Source organism: Triturus cristatus, chromosome 12 (assembly GCF_964204655.1).
Source record: "Triturus cristatus chromosome 12, aTriCri1.1, whole genome shotgun sequence".
Taxonomy (NCBI): Eukaryota; Metazoa; Chordata; class Amphibia; order Caudata; family Salamandridae; genus Triturus; species Triturus cristatus.
The window spans coordinates 209740075-209760459 of record NC_140595.1 but is presented as its reverse complement, the minus strand read 5'-3'; the positions used below and the strand labels follow the sequence as shown (position 1 = coordinate 209760459).

The window sequence follows — 20385 nt, the reverse complement described above, 5'->3', positions numbered from 1 at the left end:
GCTCAAATCCTGACTGTTTTAAGGAGTAGATGGGACTTATGAGGAGGCCGGGAGCCGAGATGCAGCTTTGGATTTGATTTGTTGAACTTTACTAAATGGCTATAGCACAGACTTTGGTATTTTCCTATCTATTAGCGCACACAATACTAACTAGGAACTCCAGGGGAAAATACTTCATTAATTTGTTCTTGACACTTATTTGGGGGAACAATTGAAATAAAACCACTGACCAGTGTATTAGCTCACCATCTATATTTGGTGTCCTACCGGGATGTGTAAGGGAATGGCCCTGATGAAGCCCTTCAATTAAAATCTGTGTCACACTTCGAGAAGGTCAAAACGTATCAGCTTGTACAAATACTTGGGAGTGTAAAAATCACTCTTGGGGTCCCCTATAGCAAAAGCAATGTGGAAAATGAGAAAGCAGTTGGGGGTCCAGAAATGAATACACCCCTTTTGAGACTGCATGAATTGTGGCCAATTTTTCTCAATTATCAAACAACTGAATGTCTTGGACACTTCCACATATTTTGTGTTAACAAGTTTTGTGCATACTTATTCAACTCATAATTTCAAATTTTCATTTCTTTTAAAAATTCAGTTTGCATGCCTAGTATCGAATATTTGTGTTATATGGACTGAATTTACGTTATGCGTTGTTGGTACTGTGAATTTGAGCATATTCACTAAGGTAATGAAATTATACACATTGAGTAAATCCCTTGTGTAATATACAAGAAAAAAACGTTTTTAGACATTGATGACTGACGGTATACACTATTAGCAAATATATATTGATCCCTACCCCATAGACCACAACAGGATCAAACCCAGTTTTGTGTACAATAAACCAAACATGTGCCATCCCTAAAGAATGGTCCGTTAACCTCACCTTTAAAAACCAACTCCTACTAGGAACAAACTCAACCAGTACTTCCAAGCACCAATAGTTCACTGAACAAGACTCAAAATGTGAGTATTTTTGGATTCCAAATCGACACATGAGGCACCGTTTTTGTTGATATTAATCTAACTCTCACCTTCCACCACATCTCTCACCTGTGTGCAAGTCACAACTGCAAACAAGCAAGCCTCTTCAATCAGCAATGATTTACGAACCCACTAGGGAGAAGTCTTTTTCACTGACCAAGATAATAAATTAATAATAACAAGATAGTACCTGGCAGAATATATCACCCGTTCCAGCTGACAGCCAGTCTCTCCTCTTTACTGGCAGCATATAATTAAGATCATCTGCCATTTACTGTATACTTACTCTGGATCCTGTTTCTTGTGGTTGTCGCAGAACAGCAAGCAGGAGAGGGGTCTGCCGTCATGGGGCTTCCACTCGTGTAGACATCTGAAATGGAAAGAGAAGAGCCCAAATCACAAAGCTTAAACATCTGTAGTATTATGTCTTTATTTCACGAAGTATGAGCGGTTTTGTGTCAAGGGCAATTTAAGTAATTATGCAAGCCTGCAAAGTGCCACAATTTCATGGCATCTAACTGTCACTGTGTTGCTCCATGCTGCCTTTCCACCCTTAATATGTAAATGGCATGGCACCCACCTGATGTGGATGTAAGTACTGCACCTAGAAAAGTACTGGATATGCAGATGAATGGGTGAGTCAGAGGGTTCATTAATGGATGATTTAACAGCGCTGGCACTGGAGGGCAACCTCCTTCCACCAGTGTGAATGTTACTGCCACCTGACCTCAGCCATCCATGTACTTGCTAATATTTTACCCATTCATCCATCCATGTATTCACTCATTTGTCACTCTTTTACCCATCCGTAAGCACACCCATTCCTACAGCCATTTTTATGTGTATGCTACCCCATTCCTCCACCCTTGCACCCAGTGATCCAGCCATTCCTCCAACATTTGACACGTACTTGCATTCACACAGTCTCTAGTGCACAGATCCATAGTCTCAAATCAATGCACTTTCATGCAAAAAGGCCACACCTACGGGCTTAGAAAATACTTTGTTTTAAACATTAGAAACTTTTCAGGATCGAACAAATAGTGGGTAATGCATAGACGTATGTGAATCTATTAGAGGTATTAGGCTGTACAGTTCCAAGACCAGAAGCCTTTTTCTACCATGCTACTGGTAGGAGGGGGGCAATGATGGGTAGTCTCAAAGTAACTTTTCCTTTTTAGCTCCTATATGGCTCGTAAATAGCCATTGTATATCTTAATTTGACCCTCACACCTTTAATTATTTTTATTTCTACACATTTCACAGTTCACCATCAATAAAATCACCCATTATTTGTGTTCTAGTTGGTGCAAGGTTTCAATAAGGTTTTCTTATGGTTGTTTCCTTTATTTTTAAGTTCTGAGTAGGTGCTTTGATATTGTCCATCAGTGCCTAACCTTCCTCAGCAATCTTTTTTCAGCATTTTATACCTGGTAGCGTGACATAATACAAGAATAATGTACAGAACCAGTACAGCTAAGATGCTGCTGCTGGGGACTTAACATTTTAAAGAGAACCAGGCTCCTATGAAATCTTTCCTTTTTTATATTTACAGCATAGACCTATGGAAAATACTAATCTGCATGTGCTTTCAGTCCAGCCCTGGTTTCCTCATGGCACATATATGCAAACGCTACTATTGACCACAGTGCTTTGATCAGATGATCGGTGTTTTGATCAGATGACGTTGAATAGTCACTTTTCACGACTGTGCACTTATGCAGATTTCCTGTGACATTTCTTCACAAAAAAATGGATATTGCTACATTATATTTTGAGAGTGTATTAAAAAAAAAAAGGCACCTTGTTCTCTGTAAGCACGTGGAGTGTGGCGCTGCACCTTATGGCATAATAGGGAGCACTGGGAGGTGGACAAATATGAGAGCAGGAAGGTAGGCGGTAGAGAGGCGAGCTAATGGGAGCAACAGGCATCTGAGGAAAAAGCAATGGGTTGCTAGAGGATGCATTGCTCAAGCGCTGCAACCGTCTCATACGGAAATTAACCGCTGTGCATAACAAAGATTGTTCTGCTGTGCTTGCAGATATGCACTACAATTGAACAGCTCTTTTGCAGGATAGGAAGCTAGAGAGGAAGAAGACCATGCCTAGTGTTAATTGAGTGCCTAGGGTTTTCCTTCATCTTACATGATCACAGGAAAATGTGTCTGATGTCCAATGGCTCCGCTACCAGATGCAAAAACTTAAAAACGCTAGTTATCCCAGATCACTGCATCCTCAGGTTGTTCCCAAACCTGTATATAAAATAATGTTTTAAACCACTGTTGACCAAGAAAGCAACAACAGGTGTCGGGCTTGATGCACAAAATAATCAAAGTAAGTGTCAATCTTCTAGTGTCACCAGGCTCGGAAAAACACCCTCAGACTTAAGTCACCATACATACCTTGGCTGATCTTGTCCCTCAATGTATATCTGCCAGAACTTGACATAGCCATCGTGACTAGCAGTTGCCAAGACCGTCCCGTCTGGTGAGAGGGCTCCTTCACTGAGACGCTTCAGAAAAGAATTTAAAAAAAGATGATCTTAGCAAACAATGTAATTGTGACATTTTGCGCAAGGTGATATACTTGTGAAATCAGATCAACAGTCTGAAAACTCAGCCCAAACCCCAAAAGAGAAATATTTGTGGACTATAAAAAGGCAAATTGAAACTACAATCATTGAAGCATATTACAGTTGAATTTGTGAGCTAACAAATACATAGGTTGGTCAACAAGCATACTCTCTTCGCTAATTACTTGAGAAAGAAAAGCTGTAGAACCCTCCGCTTCTCCGGCAAATTAAAGAATCGCTTTTGCAATTTTCAGAAACGACACTAGCTACTGGTGCCAATATAGACGACTGTGAATAATATTTACGGAATATATTTCTTTAACATATGTAAAGAGTACATTAACTGTGAATAATATTTATGGAATTTATTTCTTTAACATATATGTAAAAATTACATTAACAATTACCAACAAGCTACCCTGGCAATGGGAGAGGTAGACAGGCAAGCCAGATAGCAAGCCACAAAAAACAAACCAGGCCTTATGGGCATTTTGAAATTGGGGTGGACTACTCACAGCAAATATGGCAAAAAGAATTCCAGGCCTTGCAAGCCTGATAATAAAAAGCTACCCGCCAACCCATGGCACACTTCCCTAATCTTTGGAGATATTAAGGTAAGACAGTTAACAGATTGGACCACTCAAGATGTCTGATAAAATTTAAAAATGCCAGATAAAACTGCTGGACCAAAATTCTATAGAGTTTTAGATTGATGAAAACACATTCAAAATGTGTTAGCTGAAGAAAGTGGAGCAGGTAGCTTGACAACCCTAGGTATAAACAGTTGCCGTAGTGTACCTTGGATCACAATGCGGCCTCAATAACTGAAAAAATACGTGCATTTAGGCAAAACAAATTACTTATTTTTTACATAAAAAAGTTTAGGGGGTGTGGCTTGGAACTGACTAAGATGGCTGCACACTAGAAGAGCTCCGTGCAACCAGACCGTTAATTCCTAAAAAAACACAGCCCTGCTCCAGCAGAAATTGGTGCACCGGAGAGTGTAGTAACGTCTGTGGGGTTGGGTTCGCTGCTCGTCTCCCCCCCACCCCTGTTGGAGGAGGACGTCGGAGGCCTTGAGACTGGGCCAGGGTGAGGACTATCATATCTGCTGATGGGAGCCCTGGGCTGTGGTGCAGCCTGTCCTCTGCTAGCCTAAAGGCGAAAATTGGAGGCTGGGGGGCGATCAACGCCTGCCGGACCACAGAGCTGGCCTACCCCGACCTCCTGCACGGGGGACCCTCAAGGCGATCGAGATGCAGCAGGCATGGCCATTGGGGCTGTCAGCGTGCACATGCCATCTCTGCTGGCATGAGGAGGAGTGGGGCGAGTGGCCTGAGAAGCGGATCGAGCGGTTAAGTCCCTGGACAGAGGGCTACACCTTGGTGGCACCCGAAGTCTGGGAGGCCTGGAGTACAGACTGTGAGGCGCTGGTTGGGCGAAAGCCTCAGAGGCATGTCCGCTGTGGAGGTATGGACAGTCCCTGGGATATGAGGAGCAGCGGTCCTGAGTGTGCGGGCTGAATAGGAATTAGGCGGTGGGCTTGCCTTCCCACGCACCTCCTGCCCACTAATTATGGACTTTCTTTGCCTTGATGCATGGGAGCGGGTGAGTGCACTATGGGGGGCGTAGACGGGCACGGCGATACAAGCTTGCATCTGTGCCAGGTCAGCCTGTGTGTGTTTGATCTTGCCCCTCATGCTACATAGTGGGACTCACGGAGGCATCGGGGCCAAGCACCTGGGGGAGCATGGAGGCATCAAAGGGATACTGGTAGTGGTTTACTGCACTGGGAACTACTGTCCTGTTAGAACTACTTCCTTTGGATCTTACTAATGGGAGGGGATTTTAATGCAACAATGGACCCGGGACGGAAAAGGGACAATAACTTCCAGGTGGGTGGTGAGTCTAGTCCATTGGGGGGCATTTGTAGAAGCACTAGGGTTGGTAGATCTATGGCGCGAACAGAATCCATACATAAGGAAATTCACACATTTCTCTGCAGTCCATGGTAGTCGATCCAGATTAGACTACGTTTTCACACAGAGATCGTATACTGACTGGCTTTGTGGGGCCACTGACGGGGCTAAGGGCATCTCTGACCTCTCCCCTTTGGATGTAATCCTAGATGGCCCCGTCATGGATACCACATTGCCTCCCAGGATTAATCCCTGGTAGGTTAAGGACGCATCTTTTGGGACAGAGTGCATGAGGTGGGCAGAGCAATACTTTCAAGAAAATGAGGGTTAGGTCCAGTTGGCATGTGCGTTGTGGAAGGCGTTTAAGACGGTCCTCCGGGGATGGATACCGGCAATTATGTGGGGAAAGAAGAAACAGCAGAAGCTACAATACGACAACCTTGAAAGAGCGATCCTGACACTCAAGACCCAGGTACTAGAGGCCAGCACAGACAGCCGGTGGCTACAACACACACTTAACCTCAAACAACAAGAACTGAAAGATCTGGATGAGAATAGGGCGCGTGCACATACCACTGCCACGCAGCACAGCCGATACGACATAGGTGACAAAGCCAGCCAACTTATTTCCTGGCTAGACAAAAGGGACGGGGAAAGGAATTGGGTCCTAGAGATTAGGGACGCTGAGGACAGGCACCATACCATGGGGTAGAGATAGCGGAGGCATTCCCTACACATTATGAGAGCTTCTACACCTCCAAAACCAGTAGGTCGGTGCAGACTGTGAGGAGCTCCTGAGAGATAGCCCCCTACCGGCTCTCTGAGGAAGACAGGTTGTTGCTTGAGCAAGACTTGGCAGGGGATGAGGTTGAGCAGGCAATCCGGAACTTGCAGTCGGGTAAGGCTGAGGGATACAATGGGCTACCAACTGAATTATACAAGTGCATTGCACCAAAAATAGCTGGGCACATGCTGAATATGTTCAATGAAGCCTGAAGATCAATGGATGGCGAAAATAGTAGTCCTCCCCAAAAAAGATACGTCACACGCCTGTACCATCTTGTTGCTAAACATTGATGCCAAGGTCTTAGTCCAGGCATTGGCGAACAGACTGGGACCAGTCATTACATAGGTTGTCCACCTTGATCAGTCTGGCTTTATGCCACACAGAGGAACATGTCTCAATATGAGGCGCTTATATTGAGTGCTCCATTCGACTATGGCCCTTCGGGCGAGCAGGCTGTAGTGCTTTCTCTCGATGTGCAAATGTCATTTGACAGTATCGAGTGGAATTACCTGTTCGCGGCTCTGACAAGGTTGGGTTTTGGAACTAAATTCTGTCAATGGTTTCCGCTTTTATACAGTGGTCAGTTGGGCCAGGTACGGGTGAACAATGTTGTTGCAACCGTTTGCATTGCATAGGGGTACCCGGCAAGGGGGCCTATTGTCCCCAATGCTTTTTGCTCTGGGGTTGGAACCCTTGGCGGAGTAGGTTCAACAAGACCCCCTGATAAGAGGCATTGCCTGAGGCGGGGATTGGAAGGAAGGACATTCCCTGTATGCTGATGACATCTTGCTCTAAGCCACATGGCCACAAATGACAGGATACTACCTATTTTGATTATCTGTTTGGTACTCTGCCTAGTAAATAACTTGGATAAGTCCCTGATTTTCCCCCTGTGAGCTGCCACCCCCATATTGCTGACCCGATGTATGGTCCCGATTGTTCGCAAGGGGTTCAAGTACTTAGGCATTTTTATAATGAGAGATGGAGGATTTTCTCCCCAAAAATCTTTACCCACACCTGGACCGCCTTAGTGGAGACGTGACTCAATGGCGGAAGCTCCCTCTCTTTCCAATGAACAGAGCGGTGCTGTTTAAAATGATGACCTTACCAAGACCTATAAATCAAAGGAGGGAAGGAAGAGGTCAATATTTTACAGAGGTCCTACACCCATGCGCCTCCCAAAGATAAACTCAATAATGATCAAGGTCGGGGCATTGCAGCGCTGGCCAGACAAGGAGCGCCCAATGATGAAGCATGACACCCTAACAGGTGTGTGAGGGCATTAATATCTGACCTTCTGGTCTCCCCGCAACAGCAGCAACAGCCGCGTGGTTCCACCCTTTGTGACCACCTGGCCAATGAGGAACTACCAGACCTTGATTATTGACCTTACCAAGACTACAATACGTTCTACAAAACACTCTGTACAAAATCCTAAATGATTTCTTCCAAAAAGTAGACAATCTATTGCGGCAGCTTCTCTGGGATGGGGGATGCTCGAGAATTGCGCTAAGCAAATTGCAGAGAGGAGTTTATGAAGGGGGACTGGCAATCCCATATATACGTAACTACTATTGGGCATCCCAACTGGTAGTGATCAACAACTAGGTATTCGCTGACATCACAGAACCCGCCTGTAGGGTCGATAGACCATGGGTACGCAAGGATGCTCCATGTTGCTTCTTCGGATGAGGAGTGTGTGCTGCCACTCCACACACAGGTGATGGTGGGAGCCTGGCGGAATGCCACCAAATTCCTGGGGTGGGAGAACAAGTTGACGGGGACAGCCCCTCTGTGGAACAGTGATATTCTGTAGGAGGTCCTAAACTAACAAGGCATCTCCAAGTGGGAGTTGATAGGAATCGAGCGATTGGGGGATGTGTGGAGGGGCAATCCTATATTACATTTGAGACACGGAGTTTGAGATGGCGGACCATGAATGATTTAAATACTTACAACTCAGCCACGTGCTAAGGTGTCATAAATTGGAAGGGGAGACACTGACCGATACAGCGCCGTTAGAGAACTGTTTGTTATTAGATCCAATGCCGGAAAAGTCAGTTTCCTTGACCAAGCGAAACCCATGAATAATTCACTTGGATCCATTTGCAAAGCTGAGGACACGGTGGGAGGAAGACCTGGGTCCCCTTAGAAGAGGAGGTTTAGGACGAAGCAATAAAAAGCCCCAGAGAGCTGGCAATACGAGTCCGGTTCCACCTTGTCCAGTTACACATACTTCATAGGTCGTACTATTCTAGTATATTTCTTCATCGCCTGGGAAGGGTTGATAGCGCTCCCTGTATTAGGGGATGGGGGGAGCGGGATCCTTTTATCAATTACTCTGAGAGAGACCGGAAATAGAGTTTTTGGAGGAGGGTGGCACTAATTATGATGAGGGTCACAGGCCAGGAGGTAGCTCTGGCGGACAGGTGGTACATTAAGTGTATATCGGGAGACAAGGAGTGGCCTAAATACTAGATGATATGGCTTAAGTTAGTTTCTAGGATCGCTAAAAGAAATTTAGTCTGAGCATGGGGGGCAGAAGGAAGGCCGCAGGTCGTAGACTGGAGGTACATGCAGATCGGTGCCAAAGAAATGAACAGGTGGTCTACCAGAGATGGGGCTTCCCAAAGAAATGGGAGAAACTATGGGACAACTGTCGCAGGTATAGAGAGGTGTTTGAGGGATAGGGCGAGGGGGGCAGGAATTAATTCCTCGAGATTTTGAGACTCAAGACTTCCATTTGTATGTGTCGGTATACTCTTATATGCACAATGTTTCTACATTTTCCACAGTGACAATGTCCCATCTATGATATTTTGTTTTACAAAGCAGTCATTTGGATGAATGCAATATGTATTCATGCTTGTTTATACTGAGCAACAGTTCAATAAGAAGAATTTTTTTTAAAGTAATGGGAAGGTGTTTTAGAAATTTTGGCCTCAAAGGAAAGTTTGTCATAGGACAGATTTAACTGGGCGGCAGTGATTTGCTAACTCAACAGGCCATCAAATATTTGATCAGCTGGAAGTGGTAAAACCAAACAGTAGAATCCCTCTCTTACCAGAGTTGACCAGAACATGTCAATTGTTCTTACACATTGCTACTGCATGCATACAATTTTCAGAGTTGGGCCCAAGTAGATCCCGGGTAGCAAGCATCATGTTGTAGCGCTACCCGAATGTCATCCATATGGCATCTAAGTTAGAATCTAAAAGAGCACATAAGCTTCACCAAGATAGCTACCCACACATGTTGAAAAGAGCAAGGCTAAGTGAGGGGCTTTGAGGAACTTCGGAGGTGACAGCTCTAGTTTGGATGCTTGCTCATGTTTAGATAAGAATAAGGAAACCCATTCTAAAACTTTTCTTTAGTTACTAGTTTCCAACATTCCATTAATAAGCATTGTGGGGGCAGGGTATCTAAGGCTGCATATTAATCTAACAAATTCAGAGCATCCGAACGATCACTGTCCTACAGCATGTGGAGCTCGTTCTGTACCAAGGTAACATTGACCTCAGTACCATGAGCCACTCTGCATACAGCCAGAGTATGATCCAGCAATGTTTGGGACTTTAATACAGAAAGAAATTTTGAAATTGAAACTCTCATTCAGCTACCTTCATCATGAGAGGTGATAACAAGATTGCTACCCGTACTAGAGGCAACAGTATAAACAACAAGATGGAGACACCATGCACGGCAAAGGTCCATGGGAGATTCAGATTTCACTGATCTAATTAACTTTAGAGTAATTTCAGTGGATGGGCATAAATTCTACTAACTGATGAGTTACAAAATGAATGGAAAAGGGAACTTGAGGATTAAGATCTAAGTTGGTTCACGAAGCATCAAATCAATTTTGAATTTTACCAATCGAAAACAAAACTAAAGAAATGCAAACGTTTTGGGAAGCTAGTGTTGCTAATCTACAGTTATCAGATTTGGAAAGAGATTATTAAAACATCTCTTGTAGGATTATGTGCTTCTGTCATGCTTGATGGGTAGTACTGCAAGGACTCCTTAGCTCAGTCGTAATTTTTTGTCAAAGCAGAGGAAAAATTGGCTCGGGCTTCAGAGGATAAATCACAATGCCACTCCAGTTCTAATGTTTTGCAATACCTCTTGAGTAAGGCAAGAGAATAAAATACCACAAAACAGAGCAGCATACGGAATATGAAACAGATGTAACCACAGGTGTAATGTTGCCATGTTTAAATTAAAAGAGATACTGAACATGATATTGAACAAAACTGATTAAGGATTGGAAAGGCAAAATACACCCAAAATACAAATGGCGGTAGTAAAAACAAATTGAGGGTGTGATGCACCACATGGGTGGGGCGCATCACATGGGTGGGGCGCGCAAGACCAATTGCATCATACACAGTGTAGCACTGGAAGTCAAAAAACTATTAGTAGCTAGAGAATGAGAATCACATTCCCACAAATAGTAGAACATTGAAAATGTTAAATACTAAAGGAGAAATAAATTCAGAGAAAATATCGCCAAAATAAGGGAAGCTCTCTGCACAGTTCCAAAAATGGTGAAAGAAGTAAGACTGTGACAAGGAGCTAAGTAAACAATCAGAGCCCGTAAAGTAATCTATAACTACGTTGGAGAGAGAGACAAATTCTCAACAGACAATAAAATATACACCCCACTTTCAAAACAGATTTCGCAATACATTTGGCAGATTTTATAGCCAGCCGGAAGAGCGAATGCAACAACCAGTGAGGGAGATTCTTTTCGCCAGGAAAAAAAATACATCAAGGTTGTGGTCTTCAATAAAATTGAAGATTTCAGTATTATGTTTAGGTAATGAATGTATATTCAAAAATGCTCCTGTAAGCAAATTTGAAAAGAAAGTGGCTAGGCTGGCTTCATTTGATAAAGCAATATCTTTAAGCAGAGGCCTACCAGCACCTACAGAAGCAGAAATACTTTTTTTTTTAAAGTACCAGAAGCCAACATTTCAGGGCAAGAGTAACTTGTTCCAATAGCACATTCTACACTCCCACTGAAAAAGGATGGGAAAGAGTTGCAAACATAACACATTGTAGAAATGAAAAACCAAGATGTATGTAACAACATTAGATGATAGTGACCTCTTAAATGAGACAACTACAGCAGTGAGGGCATTTATTCCATATTACATCCTATACTGTATCATCAGCCAACTCTGTGCCAATGAGATTCCTAAAAAACACGAGGGTCGTTGGCTTCTTAAATGATGTTAGTTGCAATTCTATTGTTTAAGCGGCAGTGAACCGTCACACCTATGTGGCAAAGGTTCGCTGTTTCAGATGCAGATGTCTACTTTCATTCTGCACCAGCAGAGTTTGTGCACTACTGGTTTCATCTGGCGTCCTGATTACCTCACTTAGTATTAAAATGGGACATTGGATCTCCCATTCCCACTGCAATAAACATGAAGAACCTTAATTTGTGACTGCCTTTTCCCCAACCCTTCCTCATGAAATGTCGATGATTAGGAAGCCAATTATTCTGAAAACGTTCATGATGATTGTTACCGCTGCGCTGGCACATTGGAAGTCTTGATTAAGTATGTGAACTACAGAATTTTTTCAGCACCCAATAGTTTAAAACATTATCAACTTTAATAGTGGTGGGCTTCCATTAAGTGTGAATGGTTCAGGGGGTCTTGACAAAGAAATTACAGATGGCAGCTACTTTTAACATTTAGATTACAGCATATCCCTTAAGCAGTTTTCAGGATCTCAGGGTTTCCAGACCGGTCAATGTAGTAAAAACGGTGGAGGCAAGGAGTTTTATACAGGTAAGATTAATTACTGAAGCTCCACGGTTGTGGAGGACAGCAATCAACGTTTCTTCCAACAGTAGCGAGTCTGGAACAACCGTCCCAATTCGAAGTAAACCATTCTCAGAACACATTAATATTCTCAGAACACACATAATATTAGAAGAACGCTAGCACGTAAGGCTCACCCTAGCATTCTACAAGCATAGTAATACATCAGGTTACATACACAAAACATGTATTGAAAAAGAATGCTACAAACACTACAGTCAGTTCACAGAATTGTTGAATATTTCCTTCAAATGGTTGATTGATTTGAAAGGATTTGAAAGCTATTTTTCACCACATAACCCCATGCAGCTTAATTTGCCCTAGATCAGGATTTCATTACAAGACCGGAGGCTCTCACTATGCCTAAACCTTTATTGCTGCCCCACACAGCCCGTTGAAGAACAAAAACACTGTAAAGTAAAATGTTCAATTCAAAGTCAAGGTACAACATATATAACCATGTCAACCACCACCTTCCTCTTTTATTAGCTGCTTCCTCATACAGATAAGTAGTTTGCGTTGTTACTGGTTTATGTCTTTAATTTCTTTGCCTTGATTATTTAATACGATTAAGTATTTTGCCTATTAGGATTCTGTAGAGCTATTCCAATTCATGGAATAAATCCTTAGCCTTTTTCAATGTGGTTTATTTGAATTTTCATTTCAATGTCATGTTTTATGTATTAGTTTAGGACATGGGGTATTTAATTGGTGGTCCTTCGTACTTCTTTACCTTTTAAGGGGACTTATGAAGGTAAGTGGTATTTAATTTCATAAGAAGCTTTCCTTGATTTAAAAAAAATGTGCTTTCTCTCAGCGCTCCGTTGCGACTGATTCAAGCGAGCCCTCTGACTCCCTCTCATCCCTGCGCGATCTGACCGCGCCAGGCCAGGCTCTCTAGAGTCCTCAAGCGCGCAAGACTCAGCTGGGAGAGGGGACTCCGCTCTGCAGCATGCAGGCCAGCTCACCGCATTCCGGCAACGACAGACAACCATTGATTGGGTTTTGGATCCCCTGATGTGGCGACATTCATTCTCATTTACTTACCCTGCCGTGACGTATTTCACTTTGGCCAAGGCAGCGAGTTGCTTCCCTTATGTGCAGGGTGCCTGGGGGAAACTATCAGAGATGAAAAGTGGACTGGTTTAACCAGTTGCCATCTTAGTTTAGTCTAATATTCCCCAGAAGGTGGCCCACTGCAGCACAAGATAAAGTGGTATACTTCACGGCACAATAGACAACCAGGACTCACTTAGCCTGGAGGAGATGTTTGATGTAAATGAGAATGACAAGGGATTTGATGAATTTGTCTTTGACCCTCATGAGGGCCTGGATGCCTTTGACAGTCTAGACGATGATTTACAAGGCACTTCATCCACCAAGAGATATTAAGCCCAGCGGCCATTAAACACCCACACATTTCCGAGTAGTGTCCACTTACTCACGTGGAAAACTTTATAAAGCAGCGGGTTAGAAGTCCTCTTGAGAGGCACCATCGAAATCTATTGCGGGCACAATGACCCAGACCAGTAATAAATGACAAGGTATACCAGACATCAAACATAGACCCGGAATCGATAACATTCCAATATAAATCTGGCAAGGACCCAAGGAAGGGCCTGCAGCGATGACTGAAACAATGTCAGGATCGTCTCTTAGATTTCTTTGACCTCTTGGCTTGAATACTGTGCATGGCCGAAGAGGCACATGTCAATGACTCTGAAGAAGACCTGGATCTCCTTAGAGGCGGGAGCCATAGAGCAATCTGCATGTTAGGTAATGCCAACACAGGTCTCATAACCGAAAAAAAAGCTCGTAGAGTTGGATAATAGCGAAGCAGAAGGCAACTTTGGAGGCCTTCTCTTTGGGCACAAATTTATTAAGTTATTGGGCAAATATGTGTCCACCTTTACAACTTTGAGCAAAGAGAAGTATAATTTGAGACGTGTTTTTAGATCACGTACTTTTGGTAGAGCCGACAGGAGAGAACTGACTGCCGGCTGAGGAGTCAGAGTGTTCAATTTTTATATTCAAAACCAATACACCCAAGGCTCCATAGGTTACGGCAGAGGATTCCAAATCACATCAGGTTTTTACCCACAGAGGAGAAGATCAACATCTAGAGGAGGAAGAGCGAGACCTCAAGCCTCAGCAGCCAAAGATAGGTGGAACAATTCGTGCTGGTTCTTCCCTGGTAAAGATTGCTGGAAGGCTGAATTTTTTTTTCACAGACGGGGAGAGATAACAAACGACCCCTGGGTCTTAAAAACTGTGCCAGGTTTCAACAAAGTATTGTGAGAAATCTCTATTAAGACTTCTCTACCACGAGAGATTGTTTTCAAGAAAGAGTATGGATTTGGTGGATGTGGAGTTTTCTCAAATGCTGCAATAATAAAGGTGGTAGACTCAAACGATGGGTTTGTGAGTGCAATTTTTCTGGTAAAAAAAAAAAAAGAAGGACAAGGGGTGGCGTCCAGTTATAAATCTAAGAGATCTAAACAAATACCTGGTTTATCATCACTTCAAGATGGAGGGAATCCATCTTCTGCAGGATACTCTGCAATAAAAAGATTGGTTTGTAAAACTAGACTTAAAGGATGCGTATTTCACGATCCCTATGGTAGAGAATTTGCAGCAATACCTCCGATTCAAATGGAAGGGAATAGTATACCAGTTTTGCTGTCTTCCCTTTGGGCTTTCCTCTGCTCCATGGTGTTTTACCAAGGTTCTAAGACCTGTGGTGGCTTGTCTGAGGGAGAGAGGAATTCACTTAATAATCTATTTGGACGACATCCGGATAAGGAGTCAGATAAACACAGAGTTACCGAATCATTTAAGCATATCAATGTAGAAAAATCAGTGCTGGAGCCAAGTCAGTCCTTGGAGTGTCTAGTCTTTCAGCTAGATACTCTACAATCCTGGCTTCTTTTACTTCACAAGTAGATAAAGCAAATAAGGAAGGAGGTGAGATTTATTTTAGGAAAGGAGGTTGCACCTCTCAGGGACATGGCCTCTTGTCGTCATCGATCCAAACTATTTCTCCAAGCCACCTACATTACAGACCCTCCAGAGATTGAAGACAATTCAATCTCTTATCGAATCCACTTACCAAGGGCCTTTGGTATGCAGATTCGATAAGTTTATCTCCAGGGGCTCAAACGGATCTGGAATGGAAGTTGAAAAGTCTAGAGGGTTGGAACGGCAAAGCAATTTTTTAACATGTGCCAGATATTATTTAGGAAACAAATTCCAGTTGTCAGGGCTGGGGGAGCTCATTTGAGCAACCTAGAGACAGAGGGACGCTGGTCTAGTCAGGAGAGTTCATTGTACATAAACTGTTTGGGGTTGATGGGAGGGCTGAATGATTTGATGAGTTTCAAAGTTAACCTGGCAAACAGCGTGGTGCTGATTCGCATGGACAAAGTCTTAGCAGTTCCTTATATCAATCGTCTGGGAGGTTCGAAGTCAAAGCAGTTAGCAGAACTAGCAAGGAATATGTAGTATTTCTGTTGGGAACACAAAATTGTTTTGACAACAGGTCACATTCCAGGCGATCAGATACCAGAGAGCAGGATGGAACACCTGTTACCTCAGGGATTTCAGCGATTGGCAACTGAACCTAGGGATTTTCAGAAAAGTACATGTCCTTTGGGCCCAATAGATATAGATATTTTGCCAGCAGGCTCATACATCAGGTGTCAAGGAATTTCAGTTGGAGATCAGACCCAGAAGCCATAGCAGTAGATGCCTTTCTACAGGATTGGTAAACGGGAGGGGCTTATTCCTTCCCACCATTTGCCATGATCCAGAGAGTTCTTTGAGGATCCCGTGGCGGCTCCTGTGACAGATTTGGCCAACTATCTGGCCAAACTATTTCAGTTTGGTTTATCTTACAAGACCATTATTTGCCATAGGTCCGGTGTTTCAGCAGGCCAAGCTTTAGTTGGTGACATTACGGTTGGGAACAAAACATTTATATGTAGGATGGTGAAAGGAATAAGACTTCAGAGACCCTCCTAAGCCTAGCTATTCTATCCTTTGAGGTGTTAATTTAGTATTCCAACTTTCTGACTTATGGCCAGATAATTGTTATCTTTCTTTAAAACAAAATTCCCAGAAATTGGCAACTCTTCTCTGTTTAGTATCATTCAGGAGGGTTTCTGACGTTAAAGAGTTAGAAATTGACAACAGGGTTTATTCATCTGCTGGTGTTCATTTCGATATTTGGAAAAGCACAAAGAATGTGCCTGGTCATATTTTCTATCCTTCATTCCAGGATTGTCAAACACTGTGTGTGGTAGGTTGCATGAAGATACATGAGCATAGAATGCTGGAATTTAGTCATGATGGTGTGAATCAACTTTTAATACCTTATGTCAAACAGCACAAAGCAGTATCTACAGCCACTATAGCCAGGTGGATTAGAGCACTTATGAGTGAAGTGGGCATAGATGTATCAAAATTTGGTGCTCATTCAGCAAAAAGTACAATGACCAGTGAAGTATTTTGCGCTGGTGGTTCTCTCTCTGAGATCCTTAAATCGAAAGATTGGTCGAATGCCAGCACCTTTGCAAATTTCTTTAACAGACCAGTGAAGCAACTAAGCAATTTAGTTGTAGGCAGCTTTAAACATGCATCATATTAGCCTCCGTCTTGTATGAAATGACTATTCTACAATTAACATGCAGAAAGAATCTGGTTTCATACTGTATGGTGAAAGTACGCACAGCAGGCCACACAGCTGATCGACAAATGTCCAAAATGGAGATCTGCCTCCTCCGGCCTGCTACAGTCAGTCTCAGCCTTTGGTCTAGTGGAATGGGTCCTACGACTGTAGAGAGCATTTCTTTTGACCATAGCACAGCTTGATACAGAGGTCAATCCATCAGGACAAGGTTTACGTCAGGATCACCTCTCTTCACACCAGCGAAGCCAGCATATGAACATGGTACTGCTTAGTTCTTTCAATGTAGAAAATCAAGTGGTGAAATACTGTTCGTTTTGCAAAAATTTAATAAATTAAGGCTTTAACCCCTTCGATGCTGCGCAGATTCCGCCGCTGTGCTGACGGAATCTTGCGCGGGTGTGCTCATGACGGAATGGTTCCGTCATGAGCACAGCTCAACCGTGGGTCATGACGGAACCATTCCGTCATGAGCACCGAAGGGGTTAAAAACACAGATCCTCTATTTTACCTTGCGCGCTATCCTGATTGCATGCACTAGCAACAGCTTCCTGGAGAAGATCTTAACATGATCTGCCAAAACAGCATGAGGAAGGCGGGGGTTGTAAATATGGAGTATTCAGAAAGGATAAATTATGAGCAACCTGAATAATCTGGAGACCCACTGGTCTAACATGATTGTATCTGCTGACTCCTAACCCATCCGCTGATCATGCAAGGATGAACTAAAGCAGTTTTGTTAGATGACAGGCGAAGAGGAGGAGGAAGATTGTTTCTGCTACTCTCTCCCTGTAACCCTGCCTGTTCATCTGAAGACGTGAAATTACTGCACAGGCTACTGGCACATTGCAATGTTGGAGGCTGGGAGAAAGTGAGGCCTTCAGGAATAAACTGTAAAGACCTGATACTGCAGGTAAAATTGGCATGTTGGGGAAACGAAAACCCTGAGAAAGAGTCATCACACACCTACTCTTAAATCTCTTCACAACATAATCAGCTTTTTCACCAAAGAAATGGGTCCCATCAAAGCCATATCATTAATTGACACTTGGCTGCCACCTGAAAATCCAGTGTAGAAGACAAGTGTCATGAAGCAGGGTTGCAGGTTCTGCTTGCCACTTCCATGAATGTTAAGGTGGTTTTCCAAATTTACTTGCGCTGGGTACTTTTCAGAGAAGGAAAGGCAGGTGGCAATCATGGAATGCTGGTTGGACAGAAGCTACACACAGATGAAAGACACACTGGTCGTCAGTGTGCTGGCAATTAACTATTGCTTCCAGTAGACCACAAACTTGTGTGTTCCAAAGAGATAGTGGCCATCTTCATCTTGGATTATAGGGTATATTTTTAATCTAGGTTCACGGCATCCTCTGCTATGCAATCGTGCAGTGATGTTTCTGCAGCTAGGACTACACTACATTGATTCCTAACTTACTCACAAGGACTTGTTGCTTTTCAAAGGGTTGTTTTGCATTGACTACTAGATGACGAAGAAGTTGTGTTGCTGATGAAAAACCTAAAAGTATTCTCTTGAGCTGCGGTTGTATTTACTCAGTTACCCTGTGACAAAAACAGGTAAGACCTCTGAAGTTAATTATTGTGGTATACAATTACTAATGTCATGTATAAGGTATTAAGAGTTTCAGTAAGTTTATACCGCAATCAACATTAGGGAAGATTGGATATTAAAGGTAGTAGCGGAGTGTAGGAAAGTGGGTTTCTGTTGCAGTAACCCCCTCACTTTTTGCCAGACTACTGATGCACCTTTTCTTGGTGTGCCCTGGGTCCCTGCCAATCAGGTTCCCAAGGCCTGTGTTCTTTCCCCAAAACTAACCCAATTGGCATCTCTGGCCACAGGTCAGCCCCTGGTAAATGGTACCACAGGTACCCAGGGCACTGTGATCAGAGAAGACCTCTAAGGGCTGCAGCACTTATTGTGCCACCCTTAGAGGCCCTGTACCTTGACACACACACACACACACACACACTGCCTTTGCAGTCTGCGTGTTTTGGTGCAGAACAAAGTAAAGAGTCTGCATGGCACACATCCCTGTGTGCCATGCCTACAACCCACTGCCCTGGCATAGATCAGTCACCCGTCTAGCTGGGTGCCCTATGCCAGTGGTGAGGATACAGGTGCATGACCATTATAATGGGCCAGCATCCAACCAAACAAGGGCTCCAGGAGCTCCTGGCTGAGTATGCAAAGGCCCACCCATCTGAAAATGGTGACGACCAATCAGATAAGGAAAGGGATGAAGATGATAAGGCTGTTAACCCACCTCCAATAATCCCTAGGGAGGAAAGCGTCCCCATACCCTTAACTCCAAGAATCAAGTCCTGGGGACCTAGAGGCACACAGGTGGGTCAAGGTCCAGTGAGGGCATTGAGGAGAGCCTCAATGAGGAGGACAGCCTTTTAGCAAGGCTGGCCAAAATATTAGATCTAGAGTCCAGACTCTAGAAAAAGAAAGAAAGGAGATGGGTTTAGCACCCATCAATGCTGGCAGCAATCAAAATAATAAGGATAGAGAGGAATCTTATGATCCTAAAATCCCCAAAGGGATTGTCCCTAAATATGAGGAAGGTGATATCACCAAGTGGTTCACAGCTTTTGAGAGGGCTTGTGAAGCCAGAAGGGTGAAGAAGAATTTCTGGGGGGCATTCCTTTGGGAACTGTTCTCTGGTAACTGCAGAGACAGACTCCTGATCCTTTCTGGGGCAGATGCTGGGTCTTATGACCTCATAAAGAGAACTCTGATTGAGGGATTTGGGCTCACGCCTGAGAAGTACAGAATTAGATTCAGGGGGGGGATCACAAAACCCAGAACCAATCCTGGATTGATTTTATAGACTACTCCGTAAAAACACTAGGTGGCTAGTTAACTGGAAACAATGTGCATTACTTTAATGGAATTTACAACCTGTTTATGAAGTAACACATATGAAGTAACTGCATTGATGAGAAGTTTCATCAGTATCTGGTAGACCTTGGTCCACTTTCTCCCCAAGAGTTGGGAAAGAAGGCAGACCACTGGGTCAAAACAAGGGTAACTAGGACGTCCACTGGGGGTGACCAAAAGAAAGGGGTTACAAAGCCTCCCCAGAGGAAGGATAGTGAACCCCTTAAAGATAAAGGAGTCCCAGGTAGCCCCCCAAAAACCTGTCCAGGAGGGCGGGCCCAAAGACACCTCACAAACTAAAACAGGGTACCAAGGTAAGAATTGAGATCCCAACAGAATATGGTGTCACAACTGTCAAAAGGTAGGACACCACACCAAGGACCCGAACTGTCCTAAAAACAAAATCCCTAGTACAGCACATGGGGTGATTAGTGTAGCTCCAGGGGTTGCCAGTGTAGCTTTGGAGGAGGGGTCCTCAGATGAGGAAGTCCTCCTAGCCTTCAACTGGAAAATGGGCCCAAGAGGTGAGCTGGAGATTCCAGAGGGGAGTAAACACTTCCACCACCTACTGGTGAATGAATCCCAGCCACTGCCCTGAGAGATACATGTGCCAGTCACACTGTGGTGCATGGCAGGTTGGTACTCCCACACCAGTATGTCCCAGGGGAAACAAGAAGAGTAAGGGCTATCCCAGGGG

At 43.7% G+C, this 20385-nt stretch overlaps 1 protein-coding gene across 1 annotated transcript in view; it reads right to left on the bottom strand.

The window, feature by feature from the left end:
- Positions 1-20385, bottom strand: part of EDC4 (enhancer of mRNA decapping 4) — a 777931-nt gene that overhangs the window by 584915 nt on the left and 172631 nt on the right. The window contains exons 8-9 of the mRNA XM_085639493.1: positions 3393-3502; positions 1277-1360 (exon numbers count right to left, since the gene is read on the bottom strand). Of these exons, the coding sequence (XP_085495619.1) occupies positions 1277-1360; positions 3393-3502 (194 nt within the window). The remainder of the gene's footprint in view (positions 1-1276; positions 1361-3392; positions 3503-20385) is intronic.